We start from the raw sequence: 21636 nt of genomic DNA, 5'->3' as shown, positions 1-21636 counted from the left end.
AGTTATTATAATTACATGGTGTTTTTCTCAGCAGCACAGCCGACAAACAGACGCAATAATAGCCGGGTCAGGCCTAGTCAGGCCTAGCCTAACTGTAAATAGTGACTCCAAGCACAGGACTTAAAACAAGGAGTCAGGCCCTAAAGCACTTAATGGACCTATCGAGGCTTCTAAGAGCACGAAGTGACGGATGCCTTTGTGTGCAGCTGGTTTTTCTTCGTCTTTGAGTTTAACTCCTTTGGCGGATCTCCTTAGGCGACCTCCAGCGGAATGTTGCCATAGCAAAGTTGCTGTCCTTATACAAGGTCCGCCTCCTCTATCCAGGTACGCTGTTTAGGCACTATCGAGCGACCGGTTTCGCTGTTGTTCTTCGAAATCACCGAAATCTCTCAACGCGATTGCCTCCAGTGCAGCGGCTGTGAAAAAAGGATTGCGTCTTTGGCGAAAGGACTCTTATCACCTGACTATTCTTCACTTTGATTTGCTTTTACCGTGTCTTAAATTGAGGTCAGCATTTTTGTATACTTCAACCAAAAAGACCGACGTACCATACAGCAAATGGGTTTTACCAGTTGGCACAATTGGGGCCAGCTGGTTTGGTAAACAACGTGTGAAACGGAATCAAGCAAAATCAAATACTGATTTAATTCACGTAGTTTTCATGCAGAAAACTGCGTGCAGCAATTGGAAGAAAGTCGCGTGAAAATACACTTAGCTATTATTAAATAAAAATTAGATATTAGAATATATCATCGTTCTGACATTTTGATATATACGTTCTGTTCAGGTCAATAGGTCGTCTGCATGAATTGCCGCATCAAAAATATATATATGAAGTAGCTGAATGTTTGATGTTTTTATATTCCTATCGCTATTGCGCCTCGGGAAACACGTTCCCAAGGTTTGTCGACACTAGCCGAAGATTTTCTTCGCGTACCTAGGAAGTCGACTAATTATCATTTCCTAAAAAGACGATCCATTTGAAATATTAGTACGCTTCTTTGTTCGATCATATATGTCGGCCAGCATATATATCATTAGTCTACTGAAATTCGTTGGAGGAGTATCACGGAATCAAGCAGTGAACAGAACCGCTTGAAATAGAAGCTTAGCAAGATCAAAATAAAGAAACAACCTATTAGTCATTGCTCCGCATACACAGATGCAGAATAAGCCTGTATAAATCTACTGATCAGGTAACATTTGGTCCGCTGCTTGCTCCGGCAGGAACGTTCTTCGTTTCGAAAGAGACGAAAATATTCATAAGTAGCGCGTAATGTATGGCGCTATCAAAGCTCTAAATTTGTTCCCCTTTTGTCGTCTCCAACTTTCTGTTTGGTATCAAATCAAATTCAATAGTCGTGCTTTACAAACTCATTAATTATTATTAAACGAAGTTGAATTTGGTCGTCTAAAATAGATACAGAGTTAAAAACCATCGAATGGCAACGCTGAAATTTGGGAAGATGAAGCTGTACGATTCGATCAGTCGTAAATCGCGTATTCTAAACGTATCGAATACTTTGTTGTCGCCAGCTCCTTGTGGATGTGCCATCACACGCCTAGATACTAAGCATGACCGGTAGTATTTCAGCGAAATCGGAAAGAAGGTTTATATTTGACAATGCTGATATTGCAGGGTTCTCTAAGGGTTCACCTTTATTAATAGTAATCCCGGATCCAGGTGGCTGTCGTCACGAAGAACCTGACCGAATATATGCCGAACTATAAACAGCTACGTACAAACGTCTATTTACCGCTTGTTTGCACACGTCCCAGACTCTGCAGACGCGTCGGACTTTCCGAAACCCAGTTCAATCAAAGTACCTACAGCAAATTTAAAGCTGGCCATAAATCTCTTTGATTACTGCAAAATTATTATCAAAATTAAAACAAAAAAAAAAAGAAATTTTTTTAAAACTTAATTTCTTAACCGCTCAAATGTAAGAAAATAATAACAATGTAAAAACATTTACGCTTCGTTGAAAAATGTGCCCTGTAGTATTCTTCAAAAAAAAACAAAAGTTCATATTCAACTTGCCTTAACTAGAACTTCATTTTTTGAAATCTGGCTACCGTTTCACATGACGCACAAGTTCTCAACCGTTCGAAAAATATCTGCCAAAAAAAAGGCTCTTTGTCCACGGTAGCATAAAATTTACTCTTCTCAGACATGTCGTTTTCACCACGATGGTTTTAATCAAATCAAATCCTGTCGTCTGTTTTAGATATTGCGCTGAATGTGACAGTTACAGATGCCAACCATACCGAGGCCTCTTAAATGCAACAATCTGTTACACAGGTGATCTAGTGCCGCCGATGGCTGAACAACTAACTACCCGACGTGAAATTGTTTCCCAAATGTATCACATCGGAGAAACGCGATTCAAGATGGCGGAAAGAGCACACACACATTTGTCAGCAGTAATAACGACAGCCGACGTCAATGCAGACGAACGTTAACTTGGAACTTCTTTCCCGGTAGGGTGCTCGTAATTGTAAGCTATGGCTTACAGTTATCCATATAATGTTAATAAACAATCACATTACGTCCGCTCGACTGTTCTTGTTACGGATATATTTAGTACACCAATTGTTATTTCCCTACAAAGATAATAACAGCGCAATGCATATCAATGCTGCTATATTGATGCCCCGTTCAATTTTAGAGTGACCTTTGTTTAATTTATATCACACTGCAGAACTGCTTATTTGCACGTTAAATATAAACGTCTTTACGAGAGTAAATAATCAATATGTATATATTAAAAAGGTACTAACTAAATGGTAGCGTATTGTGTCTCTAGGTGCGAATTTATGCTTCAGTTGCCGAGGGTCAATCTAAAGCTAGTTTGTATTATAAATTAACTATTATATCTTCATTACTAAAAATACACATGAGTATCAGTAAAGCAAATATCTGAATAATTTAGCATCATCATGCCACTGTTCGTTCCTTTTGCAGTAGGTTTATCTAGCCGCAAATCTGCTAGTGCACAATGGAGGCCTTGTGCAGATCTGTCTCGCAATGACACAGTTTGTTGTGGCTGGCAAAGTACGCGTATGAGCTAATCACCGTGTCCAACGCAGTCTCCTGGAAGCTTTGCCCCTGCCACCCGGCACCTTCATCAGTACCGGTAAAACTCTAAAACAACTGAATCCGTCCGCTTAACGAGAAAGGTGACCCAGTAGTGTAGATGACGTTTCGTTACGTCCTACCATAGCTTCTTTAAGTAACGCCTAGGAACTGGGCAGGGTCATGGAGTCGGCTGATCGATATATCGTAAATACGAGCGTAAGGCGCTGAGTGAAACCTCTAAAAGGAAAATACATTTTCTATGATACGTGAAATCCCGTGAAATGATCGATCCTTAGTAATGTTTAGGCTATCCATTCTCTCAATACCTAACATCAATATCTGCAATAAACGTCAAAAGCAAAATAAAAACGGAGCCAGGTAACCGTAGTGGGAAACTGTTTGTTTCCTATATAATTTCACGAATAACGAAAGCGAAAGCACGTCATTGATGGAGACAACTGAACATCGCTTCACAGCGTCAGTGACTAAAGGCTATTGCAGGCCACATTCGTTTCTTTGTAATCGATTGTAGCTGCTGTCCTGACCAGCGGCAATCGACCTATAGTAGGACCAGGCTAACGGTGCCGCTTTCTTACCGCTCGGCGGCATTCGGGGTTCGGATGGCGGGTGGAAGGGCTAGCGAAGTCCGACCACGAGGTTAATTAGAAATTCGTGGCCGAGATATTATTTCGATAAAACGCTGCGCAATTTTTCTATAGGGTTCGGTCAATTATTGGATTGTTGAAAAAGTACTGACTGATAAAAGGAGAAGACTTACTCCCTTCGGCTTTAAAGTCACGTACCTCAGCTCAATAGGAGTCGCGTTGCCGTCACTCGACAGCAGTAGGATATGTTATCGTCAGAATGGCTTTTATCAGACTTGAAAATGACCAAAAAGTATGCAATAAAATAGCAGCACCTGGCAATTTGTTACGATAAGAAAAGCACGGCCCATAAAAAATTGTCCTATTTTTGTTTAATATGCAATACTGGAAAAAGTAGCCTAAGTATGGTTGTGTTCCTTTCGTAGAAGGTTTCGATATAAAATATTATCATATTATTACAAAACATGAGCAAGACTGACACGTCTCTAGCAAGAGAGCAAGCAGTTAATCTTAAATAGTTTTGAATTACTTCAGAAAGAATGGCTGCGAAAGAATTTTTTCGTGTTACACAAAATAACTTACTCGATCATACTTCTGTTTTCAATTCTACAGAAACGCCAGTAAAAATACAATAATAGGTAAAAAAAAAATCTCTTGCAAAGCCTAATCTGACATGAAAAGAAAGTTATGCTATGAATTTGGCGAGATTCGAAAGGAATCGTGTAATATAAGTTACTGTCACTTAGCTTGGCTAAACAATTGATGCGGACTACCACTGTCAATAACTAATAAAGTTACAACAAGCCATTGAAAAAATTGGTTGGATTTAGTGAACAGTCCTCCATCATGACCACGCCAGACCCCATTCGTCTTTAGCTACCTACTACGGCAAAAATTGAAAGAACTTGGACGGAAGATTTCAACGCGTCCGTTGATAACTCAAATCTTGTATCATCCGACCACCATTTGCGTATACCGTGTTAACAGGTATTAATTTCGTTGAGAGGGAAGGTTTGCAAAAATCACTTGTCACAAATTTTCGTCTAGAACCGACAGAAGCTCTACATTAATGAAATTATGAAGAATGCCGGAAAAAAATCATCAACGAACGTGGCCAGTTTCTACTGTAGGCTATTTTCTCTAGGACCTTGTATATATGTAGAAATAATCCAAAGCCACAATGTATGCATTTGTTGCGAGACGAAATCTAGTTACCTTTGTGTACGACATTGAATGCCCCTCAGCTAAGATTCTCCAGCACCAACGCCTACAATGTAGATCCGTTTATCGCGTTTCCGAGGTTCATACGGCAGCCTTAACAATGAATAGCTCCAGAAGAACTAGATTACAACAAATACAAAAGTACTACAAGGGCACCAAAGAATGTTTCTCTTTTATTTGATGGATTTGAAATTTCTCGGAATCAATGGGTACGAAACAGAACCGTAGTTTCAGGTCAAATCAGGAATATGTCACAAATTAAATGAGAGTTGTCTGAGTTCAAAAACTGCTTGTAAAGGTAACCTGACATGAAAAGTTGGGCACAATCCGTTACAAAGTTACGGAACGCCAAACGCATAAGTTGATGCCGGATTTCATACTTAATAATTCATTTATCTATATCATGAGATTTGACTTATGAGCAACTATTAGAACAGCCAAAATATTTTCAAAAGATTGCTATATTTTTTTAAATGTTCTTCTAAAATTAATATTTCATAAATGCTATCTCTATAGCATATTGGGATTTCTGACCAAGTGTTTTAATAGGGCTCTAGAGATAAATGAAAATCCATATCAATTCATATTCATACGTATTACTTATGTCGAAGTACCTAAACCTACTTTCATTCCGCATCTCTATTTAGTATCAGGCCACCTTTAAAACACTCTCAACTATTACGTTTGTTGGGCCTGCCGATACGTTTCAAAGATAGATTTCTTAATCGTTAATTAAAAGGGCAGTTACTAGATAATGGCTTTATCTACATGAAACAGATAAAATCCAGGTACTTACAAACCTTGGTGGAAGTCGTATTGCGCTTTATATCAGCACCGGAACTTATGATTCTGGTGCTTACGCTGCAATGCCTATTCCACCTATTCCCAGCAAACGCAATAGTCCGCGTGTGGCCAGTTAACATTTAGAGAATTATATAGATATGAACATTCTGATTAGTTGTTTCAAGCTGGCACTTTTTACTGTGAACTGCGTTCGATCATTCCTAAAATATCGGCACGTACGCTTGTGTCAATCAATCAATCAATGGGCCGCTCTGATTCAGCCTGTCAAGAGGTGTCTTCTACGAATTGACTCACTGGTTCAAAACTGTGACGTGGTAAAGTATAGTTTTTGCAATAGGTCGCTAGTGGCATTGCTTGCGACATGTCTCGATGTATCATTAAAATAATAAATCTCGTCACCTGTTAAAACAGGCCTTGTCCTAGCGCACCCTAGGCCTAAGACAATACAGAAGAAACCCGAAAGTAATTTCTTGAGCGTGTAAGATTAATGTTAATTGGCCACTGGCTCAGCTGGGAGCTTGTTTAGCCGGAGTGACCGTAAAATGGTTAAAAATTAAATTCGTTAATTAGCGTATTAACCTGTTTTACCTCAACAATTGTTTGTATCAAGATTACTAACAAGCATGTGTGTATACTCACTGTATCAGCGATCATCGCAGCAAGTGTTGTCATATGTTATAATTTATAAAAATAAACAGTATTTCTACGAAGATCTATAACGAAAAGCGCTGATCCCATAAGCGATCAGCATCTTTCACTTGTTCAACAGATCGTTGTTTCTTATACTAAACGTAACCTAGTAAGATATATATTTTATATCGCTCAAGACAGAATAAAAAAAATATGCGGTTATGTGATTGATTTCCGGTATAGTACTGGTTAGTTCTGAGGCCTGACCATATATTCATTTAAATTCTAGTTATGAGAAATTAAAATAATGCTAATAACGCCATAAAGTCACGTTTAAGTTAGCAAGGGGGTGGGCAAGTTCAACAACACTGACAATGAAGAGTCTTCTAAATGAGCCTGCCAGCGTCTCTAAGCGGACTCTAATAACATAGTGCTAAAACAATTTTGATGAAGTTACAAGACGGAAATCCTTTAGCAGACGTTGTCATCCTGAACGATTTCGTCCCATCATAGGTTTTGGCCCTGTGTGAAGTATAATGCCGTAGATACGGAGCTGACTGAAAAAAGTTTCGAATCCTTGAAGTGCTTCTAATTCGTAAAGCAACAATTCGATCACAGGTGCCCTAGGGTGATACATTCTGTTCCTTGTTTTGGCTTGACCAGCAATTTGTAATTCAGAATTTCGAGTACTGTTAGGATAATGATTAGTGGTTAAAAAAGTGGTTAAAAAAGGGCACCTCACGAATTTTCTATCTATCGAAGCTGCTCAAGAACGAGCCAGTGTAACTACCCTCTTTTCGTCCAAACTAATTTTCCTTCGGCTGCCTCGCAATTGAAACACCCAAGATTAGTCGGGACGGACAGAACAAACAAGCTAATTCTAAGTAGGACTAATGGAATTAAATAGTGTTTACAGAAAACTAAGCTCAATCAATCTCTGGCTGGGGGGCTATGCGTTGTTTTTGGATAAGCAACGTTACAATTGCTTCTTTCTGGGTACAAAATTGTGATGGCGCTCATGAAGTATTCTCTTCATCAAACTCAAGACAAATCAGTATTCGTCGGTTCAAAGCTGAGTCTAGTTGAACCGAAGGTATGTTTTTTTGGATGGATTACCAGGTACCGTTCGAGGAGCGTATTGATTATATCACTTATTGCCATTATTATCCATATGAGCATGATGGCAATATATATATATATATATATATATATATGTACACTGGAAAATGAATTGATGCGTAAAGCAAAAAGGCAAACAACATGGGGAAAACTTTGGCGGGCTGTTTGTCGTAGCAGGCATGTGCGGACACAGGCGCTACTTCTGGCACTACCCGAAGCCCACAGTAAAACCACACAGACTCGTAATGGGATGTGTGTATCTCTTTCACAATGTTCACCAAAGATAAGCCGTTAGCTAATCTCTTCACCCCATACAACGCGTCAACGGTATGAAATCCAGCTTACGTTATTGCTGGTTTTCACGAAGCTTACGAAATGAAGCAGACCAGAATATCTTAAGGTTTGGGTTTTGGGGTTTCAAAAACTCATCAGAATGGCTCAATAAGCGTTTCTAAGTCATTTTAATGGTCGTTCTGAAGAAAAGAAGGTCGATTGTCGACCGGATCGTCCAGATACGTTGCAAAAGTTCACTTCTTAGCCATTCCTTCAGACGGCTTCATACAGTGTATCAAGCCCCAGTTTCGAAACTAGACCGCTTCATATGTCTCCAGTTGAGTGGCTCAATCCACTACCACTTTACTATTATAGGGTACGCTGATCTATCGGGTACGTACCTGAATCACTTTAATCCAAATGAGCATATCCATGCGAAGTTGCAGACTCTACGGTTGAACACAACATGGACAACATTTTGCAAGAATTACGTATACGCTTATTCGCACTCGCCATATAAAATAGCAAGACTATACAACTCTGATAATATAGGATAATATTAAGTTCAGTCGTCGATAAAATGAATTTATATTATATTTATCTGTAGAAAAATTTTGATTAAATACTAAAGGGGCATTGTAGCGAAGTAAACACTTTATAGGGAATGTATTGAAAGCCGACGTTATAGCTCTTCTTAGGCGCTTCTATACATACTAACATAGATCAAGGAAGGACTTTTCGTACTACCTTCGGTGCAATATATTTGTAAAGCCAAAACCCCAATTTTTCCTTTAGAATAATTAAATGTCACTTTAGGATGCATAGGAAAGGCGTAGGTGAACAAGTGCATCGTTCTGGGGTACGATGCCGATCAGGAACATAGGTCGTCAAGGTGTTTTTGTCTATAACACTGAAAAATATGATCGAGCCAAATGAGTATCTAGTTCATTCATTTGAGTACGTCCTATATTATATATAAGTATTACACCTGGCCAAAGTTCGCTATAAATCAACATAAAATTAAGTTACTAAAAAATAACGATACTGACCGATTACAAAATCTGTCGGATGCTGTTGTTATACATGTAGTGCTAAGTATCCTATGCGTTTCGATCAGGGTAATTCTTGTAAATAATACAGTGGTATAATTAATGTGTGGATGGATGACATGAGCGTGACTTGGCAAATATAATATGCTGCTATGCCCTTTTGCTTGTAACTTTTCGGTAGATAAATTACCGATAACTTAGCCACTTCGTCTACAGGAAACATAGAATCAAGCATAGCTCTGCTGCTCTTCTCAGTTCGCTCGTGTTCCTTCTGTCTGTCATCCTATAATTATACATTACGCGCGTATCATTAACTAGGACTGGCCCCAAGGCCACGGATTGCGGGCGTGCTTCTTCCCCCATTCTAACTGAGCACATAACGTCCTTGATTTGTCGATACTGCAAACTGAGTAGCTGATTATCGATCACTCGTTTACATTATCGACTCGGTCACGGACCAGCCGCAACTGTTTTCAAACTATCCCTTAGATCAAGTATGTTACCACTGACAGGGAGGACGTAAGGACCTTCCTATTCATAAGGCTATAGGATGAAAACTCCATGTCAAGAAAAAACACATATCATATATAGACTATGGACTAGCAACTATACCCGCTCTATGAACAAGCATCCATTATCATAGATAAGAGACGGCAAGAGGTATCGAGAAAATGCTAAAAAACTATCACTTACAATGTTTATTACTGTCATCTGTATCTTTTCCTAAGACCAATGATAATATACACAGTTATAGAAAATAAATAGCCCTACTAAATACTCGCACAGTGTGGTAACAAAGGAAATACCTTTTTTTTTTTTTTTTTTTCTTTCAGAGTACATGTATGTTAGACGCTCTTAATATATGAATTGCTAGGAAAGGGTTCATGTATACATAGATAGAACATGTAACAAAAGTATTTGTAGTGTTTCAGTGTCACCCGTAAAGGGAGTAATGAATTCGGGAACGCGTTCACTATATCCGTAGCGTTTTGCAGGACTAGTAACGCTTCAACCTATCGTTATAAAAATGCCATTTCGCATTTTAGAACGTACAATATCAAGTATGAAACGCAAGAAAGATTAATCCTGTATTTCAAAATGGCGCCATATTGTAACGATACGGTGTTTTTTTTACGGTGTTGAAGATACATCTGTCCCTTGCAAAATGTTGAAACTCAAACTTTTCACTTGGATATCGTCACCAGGGACGATCTGCTGTAGGCCATGGGATATCGGAAAATTCGTTTGGTTTACGATGCAATGCATTGGGAATACAGTGCTCTCGTTAACTTTTTTGTTGAGATCGTGAATGACCTCTTACAAAGGTGAATGATGAGAAGGTGTAGGGTGCGACGGTGGGGCCAATCGATCTCATTGATATTTGCATTCAGGTTGGTGCATGTAAAATTGATAAGGTCATATATTCGGACAAATGGGGAATCCTGATTTTTCGGGGACCAAAAACGGAGACGGAGAGCGGTGGCTTTCCTCGCTCGAGGGTTTCAACAGTGGTCAATTACTATACAATGCTGTAATTTGTAAGGAGAAATGAATATTATTCGCAGACAATCAACCGTATCAGTGGCTGAAGGCAACTGAACTGGCAGGACAGCGTATGGCATCTACTTGGTGATCCAACACAATGGTTATCCACTACGGTTTCGTAAATCCTGATTAGGGTTAAAAGCTAGGAAGAAAGCTCTTTATTAAACAGCCAAAATTAATTAACAAAAATAACTATTGCACAGCAACGCTGACCTACGAAAAACGTAAACGTATTGAATAATCAATCTAATATCAATTTTTATAGCATTTTTTAATGCTAGAGTTTTTTTTTTTATCTAGTAAAATATACGAAGACGTTCGCATTCGATATTCGTGGAAATGATATCAGCAATGGGGAGACGATGTATGCGGAGCAGGGATCGATTGAAAGTACACAGATCTGGCCAATGATACATGTTTGTCTGAATAGTGCTACTTGGAAAAGTTATTTACTCCTGATTTGCCATAACAGTGACCACTGATTCATAACTACATCTCGGAAAAAGACACCAGACATTTACATGGAATTGTTTGGAGAGGCCTGTGAAGCTCCAGAGAGAGAAAAAAAAAGTCGAAGATTTCTCTTCTGCAACAAAGTGCGAACATTAATTAAATCGTGCCGGTATCAGTCAATTCACCTACCAGCTCATAGTAATTAACACGCAAACAAATATACGGCGTCCCTGTTACGGACGGCCTCATTCGTCAAAGATATACCTATTGGAAGATTTGGCCTGTAAAGAATTCTATCAAAACTAGGTGTGCTTTGCTGAATCATCTCATTTTTTCAGTCACTAACGCAATTTATTCCTAGAGAGTCTGCTTTGTATGCCGATTATAACAAGCATGGCTTGATATCACGAGGTAAGTGTTCCGTTTGGATAAGTAAACGTAGGGATTTTAAGCGAGTGACCCAAATCAATCCAATCATAGACAACTGAACCATATCTTTGAATTAAATGTTTATGTCTCAATCTCAACTAAGCTTGATCATAATAATTCATTTTTTGCGTACAGTATATAGAAAGAGGTGTAATTTAGATTAATACTGATGCTATTTAAGCTGATCTACGTACGATACAAGCAAATTCTTTTTTTTTTGAATATCAGTACTTTATGAAATACTAATTCAAGGCAAAGCCTGTTAGCGATGATGGTTTTCTATACGGCCAGGCTACAGGCGAGGCCAATGGCTGTCAGTTATTTATTTCGGTACATAGATAGTATGGAAATAGTACATATTCCTTGTTACACACACCGGTCAGTCAATTGAAGATGTCTTCAAATTTTCTACTCAATTCCCACCGTAAGTCTTCTTTGAAACTCGTCGGCAATAACCGAATCTTTTTACTGTTGTATGCGTTTGTGCATCGGTTATACGAAATAGTTTTAGAAAACGTATGTTTTTTTTTCTTAGCACAGTACGAAAAGCTCTGAACAAGAGGCAAATAGAAACCAGCGTGCCTGTTTTAGCCACTACGACCAAATGAAGCCTCCTCAATGCTACGAGTAATTTACATGGACAGAATCCAAACTCCATCAAGACTGTCGTAAGAATCTGGTTCTTTTATTCAGTTGTATACACGCCCGAAATACGATCAAAGTATTTTACCGAGTTATGTTATAACAATAATATGCATTGACTACTGGAAAATATCGATATCAACGAAGCCTCTCTCGTTTCGTCTAACGTATACACTTTATAAAGTCGTGGACAAATATATGCTGTACTACGCAACATTCTGCGATGGCGCCCACGTTACGGTCCGGCCTTTAAGAGCTCTGTCGACAACCCGGAAAGATAAAAGGGATCGCATTCGCAGGCCCAAAAACAACGCCAAACCTATTGAACCTACGGAGAATGATATAAAGGAAATCCTCCAGGGATTCTACCCATTAGAAGGGTTCCTGCTGCCGTTCAAATCGAGCACGTAGTTCTATTCAAAAAGAGACTTAATCTAAGCCTGGAGGGCCTAAATTCCCCTAGGAAGGACAATTAACTTCAATACCTATAACCATTCATTCTGATGCATGGTGAACAAGCCTGCTTTGTTATTTGATGTCACCACATCCAATCGAATCCTAACAGCTATTCAGTGCCTGCTATTTTTTTGCGTATATTTCCACAAAAAATAAAAAAAAAACTAACATGCCTACAAATTACCGATGAACCCAAATTTGGTAACTTCTACGACAGCACTTGTAGGAATCTAAGATCAGTTTGCGGATTTGTTCGAAGGCAGCCATTGGTGCATAATTAAACCTGGTACATAACCCCAAAAGCAGTATTCATATTTCGGATGATGCTTCTTCAAGAGCACTTATGATCGGTTGCTTTATACAGTATGTGGGAACGCCGAAGTGATTACCTTTCCTTAGCTCGCATTTTCCGTGTCTGCGAATGCAATCCCTTTTATCCTTCCGGATTGTCGACAGAGCCCTTAAAGGCCGGACCGTGTGGTAGATAATTTTTTTTTGTCAACCTACATTCGCGACGTGTTGCAAGATAATACAAGTTGAGTGATGAAAAAATACGTTGTAACAAGTGTGTACAGTTGCGTCTTACTAATGACACAGACGGCCAACAACCGAGCAAGTAATTGCCACGAGTATGAAACAATTCACTTCGGCTTTGGAAAATCGATTTTTTCTGTGGCCGAGAGAACTAACGTAGTACAATAGTCATTCCGGCATCTTATGCTATATCTCAGAACCCAACGGTTCAATAGAACTACATCGAAAGCGCTAATAGTGTTTTCCTTGACCAGCTTGCGATTTGGCGAGATAAGCTTTACTAAACTGTACCAGCTTTATTAAGCTAAATGACTTTAATAGGTACCAGCTTATTTCGTTACAAATCAATTGTTTGTCCCGAAGCGACATAGCTTAGCGTATCGGAATTGCTGCATGTTAAAAGCACTGGAGACCTTGTGTATAAGCGATCACTGTCCCGTGCAGATGGGACTGCGAAGAAACCCCCCAAACATTGCTCTGCAAGGCGTAGTAAGCTATCGTATCAGACAAGCCACGTAACGCCTACTCTTATAGGGTAGAGAATATAGTCGAAATATTGCCATGCCGAATAGTCTATAATGGATACGTCCAATCCGTATACGGCACCACAAAACCTCACTGTTGGTAATAGTACTATTCATAGTATTATTTTGGCGACGGATGCATTCAAGCTGGTAGCAGACAGAAGGGTTACGGCAAAAACGCACAGTCGTTACCGTGAATAGCTAAAGAACACGTAATTAATGGAAAAGACCATTTGCTCAGAGACTTTTTGCCCCTTACAGTGATGGGCGTTAGTTGAAGAGAAAGAACGGTGCATCAGAGGTATTGAAATATTCTCGCCATAGAATTAGCAAATTGACAGAAAGATATACGCGGTTGCGTACATTCGCTTACATATATTAAACGTTTATATGAACATGAACGTATAATGCATGGGACCTTATTGCATACTTGTTATCTGTGCGCTGCTAGTCCTAGGGTAATACTTACCGGCCTCTCCTGGTTTGATACATTTTGGTAGAATGGCAATATCGTCCAATGCCGTATCACCCTCAATGCCGACTGCGGGCTCGCTTTGCAGGATAATCTGCAACGAAGAGAATATTTCGTGGGAAACAAAATAAACCTATTTTTGTTGCTTACAGTTAAGGCAATATCTTTGTTTTAAGAAAAAAAACCTACTTATAATGTCTGTATGACAAACAATTTCGGCGTATATGCCTCTTATTTATGTAACTGAATTCTCTGAGGTGTTAGCAAATCGCTTTCGGATAGATTTGCCCACTCGCAGATTCGAATCTAGGTTAGTGTACGACAATATGACAGCCATATGCGTTAATTCTAGTAATCAGGGTTACCTCTAACGCTGTGGGCCTTATAAAGTAACCTAGCCTAGCTTAGGTATGTACGTGTGTGCCCCGCACCGATATAGCAGGATAACTGTAGTATAATGTTCACACTGGTGCAACATAAGCGGCCGCTACGACACACTGACGACAACGTAATGCAAAGTGCTAGAACGGCAGATCTTAGAGCTTTGGCTGCCGGGATCTCATCTAAATGAATAACAATTTGTTCTACCTTAACAGATTTTAATAGATTGCTTTCGAACTCTCTATCCGATTGTAGTATATGTAACTCAGGACGCCTATTTTAAAGTGATGCTTACGTTTCCCAATTATATGAGTCAAATACCCGTTCAATACTTATTATGCACGCCTTCACGACTTACCCTTGTAAACGAACTCTAATTATTAGTTGCTATATGAGTATTTATAAGACGAATTCTGTGTTTACTTAAGTAAACCTAAAATGCTAGGTAATACTGGAACTCACGGAGACGTTTATACGTATAATTTGAGTTTCGCTTTAACACTGCTCGTCCTGCAAGAAAAATTTTGTTCATCATAGTGACTTCAACAAATAAGTCGTACTAAAGCGAATCAAACGCTTCAAAGCACAGGACACATTGAAGGGAGAAAAACCACAGAATTGAACCGGGTGGGAGGCTTCGCTATGATGTAGCAAAAGCCACATATTCCTAATTTTGCCTTTTCTCTTGGATGGCAAGCGGCCTCATAGACAGTCGAAGGATGACAGCGATGTCGACAACAACAAAGATGATGGCCATGTGATTTCTCGTTAGCCCAAACTACTGCTTCTACCATCGTCGTTACCATCGCCATAAGGAGCTCAGAGTTTGAAATTTGAGGAAGTGCCGAATTGTGTGGTAAGTAAGAGGAAAGAAAAAACGTTTTCTTTAGCCTCTTCTACTGCGTGTGACGGACGCCGCTGTGCTGGTGCGTCGTTGCTGGTCTTGGTGTCGTTTAACGACTGAGCTGTCGTCAACTGGAAGATGGAGGTGATGGTGGATAGAATATCGAAGGATTCTCCCTGCCAGCCGCCAGTGCCACCGTCCAAGCCGGCTGGTGCGGCGTCCTGATAATGCCTTCCACAAACGTCGCGATATCCCCTGCGTCGCCCTTCCATTTTAGAACCCCACTATTCTCCTACCATTTTCGTTCCCCGTCCGTAACCTAACATTGCCGACTAAGCTTATCACTTGCACCACTGCCAAACAGTTCTTCCTGTCCCAGCGGGAACCAGATCGCCACTGCTTCGAAACGAGACTAACGTAAGAGAGAAACAGACCAACGTAGAGGAAAACAATGAAACGAGATAATGAGAAAGTAGCGTGTCTCTCCCCACCATCCCTCAGTAGCTGTGAAACCCTACGAGACTGAGTCGGTAACAGCAGCACTCGTCAGAAGAAATTCTATCGTCCAAGTTTGGAGCCTCCTCCTTTCGCCTGGCTGCTCTAACTGCTACTCTACCTACAGTATTCAGTTCCTTATACTCTAAGCTAACTGTCCCTTCCCATTTGGCACGCTTTAAGAGCAAAAGGAGAAGTTTTCACGGCTAAACTGAAGGTAAATGCTAGCAAAAGGTTAAAACGGTATCAGAAAAGTGGGAAATGCAAGGGTACATGTGAAAGTGTGTAGCAGATACGCACAGCACTTAACAGTGCGCTGGCTCTCTGTCTGGGCTGGTAGAGACGAAGCTCCAAGTGGATCATCAAGTCACCATACCATTATCGTCGGTTGCTGCTTATCCTTCTGACTGGCAAAGCTGTGCCATAAAAAAACAGCGCCTCTAACTATGTAAATGGACGATGGGCAGCAGCGTATATAACGCAAGTGGCGCTTGCCACACAAATGCCCTGAAATGTTTGCACAGGCCGGTCTCGGTCACGTAACGGGGCTATGACTAAGACCTGTCACGCCTGCCAGTGGTAGACGATTTATAGCTCTGGAGTTACTCAGCGCACCTTAATCATGTATAAATAAATAGAACTGATTAATTAAGAACCTATCTAAATTACACTGGAGGATCCGAACAGTAGGATACCGATAAATAATTTGAACACCTTCTTAAATTAATACAAGAAGATCGTATCTATAAAGCCGGCCCCATATACTAGCAAATTGTCAGTGGGTATATCCTTCTTTACCGGCCGGTGTGAAAATGGTCAAAAAGCCGGTTATCGTTAGTGCATATCGGATGCTCCGCCAGGCAAGTATCTGCGTGCTTAAAATCGACATCCTACGTTACGACCATGTAGAGGTATTTCACTATTGCTGCAGAACTACTCAAATTATGTTATAACCTATTTATCTTTTATATTAAATCGTCTAATTATATACTTAAATGTTTTTCAGAAGGATTCTTATCTATTGCTACAAAAGCAAAGCAAATGCTGATAGCAGTAAAAATGCCAAAGGAGTAATACAGTAATAGAAGCATACGAAACGCTCCCATAATTCAAATCGAGCGTTGTTAATGGGCAAGCATGTGGTCATCTCCTTTGGGGGTGTAATCTCTGCGTGTAACTGGTTCGGATCACGATTGAAGAAAAGGTTGCGAGCACTCATAATAAGATGACGAGGAAAATTCCCTGATAACGCATAGATGACTGCGGGCTTAAATTTAAAAGCCGTGTTTTTTTTTTGCTGAAATAATTTTATTCTACTACTAATTGCCCCCTCCTCGTATAGCTTTTGCATTCTTGTGTATTCTATCATCTGTGTAATCTTTTCAGGTTTCGCGTTTTAGCCTACTCAACTTACGAATACGTAAGGTGGTCAAGGTCCGAAATCGCGCATAGGTGTGCTTCATTTCGGAACGGAAGCGAGCTCTCTAAAGCAATGCTTAATGGCAGTATCAAGAATCAAATTCAAAACACAAGATCTTAGCTTAACGCTTCGCACACGTTTTCCTGCAACTTTATTTTTTACGTTTCGATAGCCTCTGGACATTTTTGTGCAGGCGCCATACGGGGCAAACTAACACTGATGACACATTATTGAAGAGACAATCTGCAGTCCAATAGTACCTAGAACCTTGTGATCATGATATATTATTTGATGATTAATTTAGTCTTCCTTCACTTAACGCTTGCATATGCGGAAAGTCTTGTTTGTTGAGAATACAGGTGGATTGAAAGTACTGCGATCATTTTGACTTTTTAAAAAATAGGTGCGTACCTCCAACGGGAATGCACTGACTGACCATAAATCGCATCATTGGTAAGTTTAGACTAACCCCAGGACTAATTTTCGTCGAACGAACTCAGAGAAAAAGGGCCTATAGAGTCTAGATGCATGGCTCAGTTCACGCTGGAAAAAAGCCGCACTGCTGAACGGCAGCAGCAGAACTGACCGCAATCTTGGAACATCTACTTAGCTAGCACGTACTTAAATTATGCTTACTGATGATTTTGCTGCTAAGGAGTACCATATCTTATTATACTAACTCAAAATCCGGTATTCGAGCTATCAGGTCATCCATCAAAAAAAAAAAAAGATATTGTTGAAGCTTCCAAATTGCTTATCGCTATGAAGTTACAAGGGGGGAATCTTACAATTTGTACTCGGTTCCGACTCCATCCTTTGGATGCTGCTCAAATCAACAACATCGATAAATTTTTATGAAGTTAAAAATTGATTTAGCAATAGCAATAAATGTACCACGTATAACAAACAAAATATAGTTTTACATAGCGTGGTTCTTGAAAACCCAGTTTGATATGAAACCCTGATATACTTAATAAATTCACTCAATCGTTAGCGGCTATTAAGTCTGACTCACTTGGTAATCCAGTTTAGTAATTGGTAACGTTGTCTGAAATTTAAGCCAGTCATTACCCTGAGCGCTCTCAACACGATGTACAAGAATGGCTTCCTCCAGTGTGTACTTGTCAAATCGAATCAATACGCTTAGATTTCCTGAAAATGAAAATTTCCGACTTTACCTTGTCAGACCTCATAAATAACCAGCACAAACGATACAAAATTTACAGCTAAGTACAACCATCGTTTATACTATGTTGATCCGTGCTAATAACTTAAATTTATCAGTACAATGGGTTCGGCGATCGTGGTTCCGAGCAAAGGACAAGGATTATCGTCGCCATGCGGACGTACACGTTTCAAGTATGTACGTTCGTGCTAAACGAGGAAAGCGCATCTTTTTTTCTTTATAATTATAACCATGCATAGCTGAGCTGCTTATTTAACACCGACAAAATTTCGACTACAAATGCTAAGGCTATTCAAGAAAGGGCTATTTGTATCATAGTTTTTTTCTCGTCTGGGGCAGGACCAAAAGGGTACCTAGTCTACTCCTGCTGGCAAAGATTACACTAAGTACGCCCCATTTGCCAATTGGCACAGTGTCTTCACACCGGTGCAGTCTCCCACACGAGTATTTGAATGAAAACGGCCCGTTTTTTTTTTATTTTTAACCGGAAAACAGTGCTAACATTTTACACGACTTCAGGTGAATACCGTAAGTGTATCTATTTATTTTATATAGTTATTATATGTGTGAATTGTGGTACTTTAAACTTTGACACGTCAGGCTCATGCTTACCTAGAACAAAGCGTCGTTTAAGGACCTGCATAGGAGTTATTACAATGCGTAATTTTAATTGAGCTGCTACGCCATAAGCTAACCCCTGCTATTATTACTATTACTATCTATGACAAAGCTAATCACCTGAAAGGAAATTATATTATTATTATTTTGTCTGTACAATGCATCTTTCAGTGCATTAAACTAAGTTCAACCATTGAAGCAGTGTTTATTCCTAGACGTGTACGTATCGTAGTCCAATTTGTCCCACCGCGTACCGCGTTTAACGAAGATATTTTCACTTGCATCTAGAAAAGAAAACGTGCCAAATTCCATTTTCTTCAACGATATTCGAAATTTAGACCAACCAGGTTAGGCCTAATGCTTATATTAAAGGTTGTTGCTAAAACCTAATTAATCTCGGCTCTCAACGATTGCCTTTTGTCCGAATGACGGACAAACCAGCTAAGAAACACCTAAAGCGAAACGAAACTTTTTGCCCTCCGTAGTTTTTCCACATATATAGGAAGCGTTTAATCCATATAAGTATCAAACAAGAGCGAAAATGCAAAAAATGAACATGGTCTCAGCGTAACTTTACATTTCGCGGCATCTTTCGTTGTAAAACGTCTCTCGTCTATCCCGATGACTAACTATAGGTATGATGACTAGATGAATAGGCTTATTCAAAAACAAAAAGGCATCTCTCCTCATTTATACGGCCGACTAGGATGTGGATGAAAATTTTTCCTGACCGGTTGTCTCGTTTTGGTACCCTCTCTACAATTCGATGGTACTGATTTTTTAGAGGGAATATTTACGTGTACGACTAGGCAACTGCAACATTGCTTATTTGCTTTCGTATACGTCACCTGATAAGGTTCAACGTAACCAGGTAGTTTTAAATAGGGTATCGATCAAATTAATAAATCAAATTATATTAAGTTGCTCTAGTCTTTTATTTATACTGGGCCGGTTTCACCGTGAGTACTTCAATGATCATTCGTCGTCGTCAGTTTCAATCTTTGCGTGTCGCGTCTCCTATTGTAGCAAATGCCTGTGTCAATCTCGGGACGACTTTGTTGTATATCTGGCTGATTTGTGCCAAAACAGGCCAATTTCTCATCCTGATAAAGTCTAGTAACTGAATAACTGAGCAACGCTTGCGAAAAATGTTACGTTCTGCTACTGCATTTTTCCTGCTCATTGATGTCTCCAATTTAGATGAACGTGGATCTTTTTTCCATTGGTCATTTTTACCGTTACTACAACTAGTGTTGTACGCGTAGCTGATAGACTATAAATCCTGGCAACGCGCTAATGGTCCAGAAATCTGATCTCAAACGGAAAACACCCCCACCCCCAACCCCCCAACTCGAAATCGTGAAGGGAAAGGCAATAATGGGCTTATTTTTTTTTTTTTTATTAGCTAGATATCTTGATATACAAGGAAGAAAGAAGAATCGAAATAGTTGCAGTAACGCATAGAACGACGACAAGCTGTCTCGGAGGGTTTCTTTTCAGATGTACAAATGGTATATATTATCGTTGATATCATTGGTGATATTATTATTAATATTACTGAGTAGACTCCAAACTGCTGGTTGTACGGGTAAGTTCCTGTTAACCAATCCGAGTCTTTAATTAATTATAATCTAAAACTTTAGTTATGTGACCTTATAAAGCGTTTCTTAACGTGCAGTTAACCATTGTTCGCAATGGTTTCCTATATAAAAAAAAATTAGCTATTGCGGGCTTGCTATTTATTGAACTGTTTAAATGCAGCTAGATTAAAGTAGTACAAGAGTTATGGTTGAGAGGTTAGAAGTATCTATGGATGTAATTGTGACACGATTTAGGAGAAAGGAAGGACTAGATATTCCATAGGTATCTTGTTTTTTTATCATGTATGCAATGATATGCATATTTTAGCGTTACATATTGTAGCCGGAACCATTGAGCCTCTGCGGCAACACACAGAGCCGCGCATGTATAACACCGACCCATTTCTCCCCGGGAACGTTCCACATTTATTTCTGTGTCGTGACCCGTACTTAATACGTATTCTAACCCGAACACTACTATCCTGTGAGTTTTCCAATCTAATCGGGAACAAGTTCAGACCGCCTTGATCTTAACGCCAACTGTGCTTCAGTCGTCTCTTTGTTTTGTTATCTCGTACCACTGCCATTGTTCAGTCGCGTGCCGTCCCTGTCGTTGGCTTTATTCCATGAAGAATTTTTTAGATAAAGTTGGCGTAAAACCTGTATTTTTGTGTAAAATTAATTTTCTATTGTCTTCATCATCAATCAGTCAAATACGTAATTACCGATTTCGCTAACCGATAAGCAGACTTAAAATTTAGTTAGTTTTCAATCCATTTATAATATATGTTCCGTTCGCCCTTGTCGTCTTTTCATTGCACGACTATAAATTGCTTATCTAATTTATTTGAGTAAGCAACGTTTAATAACTCGTAATATAATAACAATAATAAGCCAAGCCCTTACACGTGAAAAACAACACAGACCGCTACAGCCGACAGACCTGTTTGATCAGCGCGTATATCATAATATGTACATCCTTGTAATTTGTCTAAACTATAGGATTATACAGTGAAATCGGATGTCATTGCTGCTATATTAAATGTATCTAATAGGCTAGATGTTCCCGCGCAATGTAGAAACAACTCGATTTCTAATAACGTAATGTTTAATAGTTATTTTTACGCGCGCTGTTTTGAATTTACAGCATCGTCTTCGACTACGTCAGTGCTTCGTTTGTTGCAACGATGGCTATTTCTAAAGCTTTCCGTAACCATTGCTCCGATCTTTTCTCGTTCCTTGAGTACGCCTACGTTTGCGTATCTCTGTCGATATGC

The 21636-nt window shown here is 39.5% G+C and overlaps 1 protein-coding gene across 5 annotated transcripts in view; it reads right to left on the bottom strand.

Moving 5' to 3' along the window:
- The window catches only part of LOC111262970 (uncharacterized), a 97669-nt gene that overhangs the window by 13288 nt on the left and 62745 nt on the right, over positions 1-21636 (bottom strand). For all 5 annotated transcript variants that reach the window (XM_022837639.2, XM_022837637.2, XM_022837638.2 and 2 more), the window contains exons 6-7: positions 17991-18127; positions 13833-13929 (exon numbers count right to left, since the gene is read on the bottom strand). In XM_022837639.2, the coding sequence (XP_022693374.1) occupies positions 13833-13929; positions 17991-18127 (234 nt within the window). The remainder of the gene's footprint in view (positions 1-13832; positions 13930-17990; positions 18128-21636) is intronic.

Source organism: Varroa jacobsoni, unplaced genomic scaffold (assembly GCF_002532875.2).
Source record: "Varroa jacobsoni isolate VJ856 unplaced genomic scaffold, vjacob_1.0 scaffold_718, whole genome shotgun sequence".
In the NCBI taxonomy this organism is placed as follows: Eukaryota; Metazoa; Arthropoda; class Arachnida; order Mesostigmata; family Varroidae; genus Varroa; species Varroa jacobsoni.
This window is presented reverse-complemented; position numbering and strand designations above follow the sequence as displayed.